Genomic DNA, 3,030 nt, shown 5'->3' with positions numbered 1-3,030 from the left:
GCGACATTGAGGCGCTCCGCAACCAGAAGGGTGACGGCGAGTGGAGCGTGGAGCCGCTCCAGCAGCTCCGCGACACGGGCGCGTGCTCCTAGCTCATGGCGCTGCGGGCTCGGCGGCGGCAGTAGAGGGAGGGCCGAGGGACCATATCCCCCCACCCTTGGGCCGTGAAAGTACCGGCCACGCCCCACAGTGAACTGCTCTCCGACTTGCATGCTCCGCGCTCGGCTCGCCACCGCCCGCCTGGTCGGCAGAAGGCGCCTGGTCGGAAGAAGGCGCTGCAGCTCTAGGGCGGCGTTTGCAGAGGCGGAGACCGAGCGGCCGACGGCGGAGCAGCTCAAACGGCACTTCATCGCGTCCGCGCTGCCAATGGTTGGCTTCGGCTTCATGGACAACACGGTGATGATCCAGGCCGGCAACGCAATCGACTGTACCCTCGGCGTGTCTTTCGGCCTCTCCACCCTCACGGCACTCCGCGTTTGGCCAGAACCAGCCACACGGAGCGTGACGTGTGCGTGGAAGCCCTGCGATAGGCCGCCGCCTTCGGCCAGGTCTGCTCCGACTCGGCCGGCGTGCTCTTTGGCGGCACACTCGAGGCGATGCTGAGGCGGGCCGGGCTACGGCCGACGGCGGGCCTCTCCCTCGACCAGCGGAAGCTGCCGCTCGTCAAGCGGGTCGCGCTGCTCGGCTCGCTGGTTGGAGTGGTGAGCTGAGCAGTAGCCATCAGCAGCGCCAGCAACATCAGCAGCGCGAGCAGTAGCCATCGTCAGCGCAGCTGTAGTCGGCAACCATTCTGGCGGCTGCCTTCCCGGCGGTCTTCGCGGCAGGGTCTCTTCACGGGACTCGGGTGTCTTCACGGCAGCGCGTCTCCTCGCCAGGTGAGCGGCTGCTGCCTCGGCCTCGTCAACTTGCTGCTCATCGACACGGAGCGCGCTCTCGAGAAGAGCGGCTGAGGAGGCCGCCCGTCACCTGGCACACCGGTGTGTGAGCAGGAGCGGCCGTCGACGCTCAAGAGCGATTAATGAATTAATCAATTAATGTAATATTAATTTGATTAATTAGGAGCGGTCGTCGACGCTCAAGAGCGGCGCTCTCGACGGGAGCTTCGACGAGTTTGGCTTCGAGGTGCACGCGGACAACACGGCGAGGCCCGACGCGACGACCCTCACGGTGCGACGCCGTTGGAGATGGGGTGCAGGCGCGGGCCAGCGTCTCTTCACAGCGCTCAGCCGTGAACAGGTGCGCGGGCCCGACATCGACGGCAGAGCTCGCTTCGACGACGGCGGCGTTGACAACCCATCAGGCCACGCACACTCGCTGTCGTGAGCAGGCGTGCTCGCCTCGATGACGGCGGCGCTCGCCTCTGCCGGCTGCAGGGTGGTCGAGATGCACGCGCGCTCGTCGTCGCTCGACGAGCGGCGCGTGGAGGACACCTTTGTGGTGCAGTCGCTCGGCCGGCAGGTCGACGACGACGCGCTCGAGGAGGTGTCGGCGCGGGTGCTGGCCGCCACGAAGGACCCGTTGCAGGCCCGCTCGCTCAAGGCGGAGCTGGCGCGGCTGCAGGAGGAGGTGGCGGAGCTCCGGCGGCGCAACGGCGTGCTCGAGAGGGCGATGGCGCGCGCGGCGATCAAGACCTTCCCTTCCAACGGGCAGGGCTGAAGGCGGCCCTCCGGCCTCTGCGTACGGTGTACCCTCTTCTGTGGACCCACCCTCGTTCTGACTCCCACTCTCAGGTCCAGGCTTTTTGGCCGCCGAGATGGTGTATAATTAATAATACAAAAGCGGCGGGCACACACGTCCTAACGAGCAAAAACACACGGACGCACTATCGAGGTCTCTTGGAGCAGAACCCCCCGGCGAGATCTCGAGAGGGCACCCTAAGGGTGGACAGAACCAAGAGATGGGCTCTCTCTGGAGAGAAGGAATTAAGGTCCTTCACGTCACACGTGTGGTCCGCGGCCCACTCTGCCCCGCGCTGGTAGGACAGTGACCGCCGCAAACCTTTTTTTTAGCTCCATGGGATCTCGGACATTTTTTGGAGGCACCAGAACGCCAAAAAACTAGTATGTCTTCGGAGGAAAAGTAATCCGAGCAACCACCCGCGGCCGCAATGAATTAAAGGGGGCGGTTTTCGACGGCTTGCCCTTGTCGGAGCGCGGCTTCCTCTTGCTGGTGGCCTCGAGTTGCGCCGCTTCGGCTAGGATCCCCTTCCTCAGCAGATCGCCGTGACAGGACTCAATCCTACCCGCGCATAGGAGCACAAGATCCGTGCCGTCTCGAACCTTCTGTGCCAGTTCGCGAAGACGCTGTGAACATGGAATAACGGGCCAGAACGCGCGGAAAATGCTAGCCAACGCTTCGCAAGAGCCTCCTGCAGCAGCGCAGCCCGACGTGGAGCGACGCCGGCGTGAGAGGGACGCTCTGATCCAGCGGCTCCTCGAGGAGAGGCGGATAGAGCGCGAGCGCGCGGCTGGCCGGCAGCTCTCCGCAGCGGAGCCTGCACTGCCGCCATCGCCTCCGCCTCCGCCTCCGCCTGCGCCTCCTTCTCTGCCGCCACCGGCACCTGTACCTGACCAACCGCGAGTCGACCATCCGCTTCCGGACTGCGCCCACCCTCCTTCCACGAGTCGCCGCTGCCGCTCGCCGCCGCGGGCTGCCGCGCCCGTTCCGGCTCAGCTCCGCCACCACCGCACAGTGACGGCCGAGCATGCAGCACGGCCGCAGCGGCCCGCGAGTGCGCCGACCCGGAGAGCGGCGGCGGCGGCGGCGGGCGACGGCCAGAGCTGCGGCGCCGAGGCCGCCGCCTTCGCGCCGCGGATCAACGCTCGCTCGCGCGAGCTCTCGAGGCGCGGAAGCGCGGGGGAGCGGCTGTTTGCGGCGGCGCAGCAGACGGAGGTGCGGCGCGAGGCGGCGAGGCGCGAGCGGGAGAGGGCCGAGCTGGCGCTGTGCACCTTTCGTCCAGAGCTGGCGGGCAGCCGGGCGGGCGGAGGAGGCGGAGGAGGCGGAGGAGGCGGAGGAGGAGGAGGAGGTGGA

The 3,030-nt window shown here is 67.1% G+C and overlaps 1 protein-coding gene across 1 annotated transcript; it reads left to right on the top strand.

The window, feature by feature from the left end:
• Nucleotides 1-354: 354 nt before the first annotated feature.
• EMIHUDRAFT_49391 (hypothetical protein) lies at nt 355-581 on the top strand (the record flags this gene model as incomplete). The annotated part of the gene is made up of 2 exons (XM_005788538.1): nt 355-474; nt 531-581. Coding segments are annotated over 2 exons (171 nt in total), but the record flags the coding sequence as incomplete, so codon positions are not given.
• Nucleotides 582-3,030: the final 2,449 nt, after the last annotated feature.

Source organism: Emiliania huxleyi (assembly GCF_000372725.1).
Source record: "Emiliania huxleyi CCMP1516 chromosome Unknown EMIHUscaffold_134, whole genome shotgun sequence".
In the NCBI taxonomy this organism is placed as follows: Eukaryota; Haptophyta; order Isochrysidales; family Noelaerhabdaceae; genus Emiliania; species Emiliania huxleyi.
Note: the sequence above shows the minus strand (reverse complement) of the source record. Positions and strands in the feature narration are given on the sequence as shown.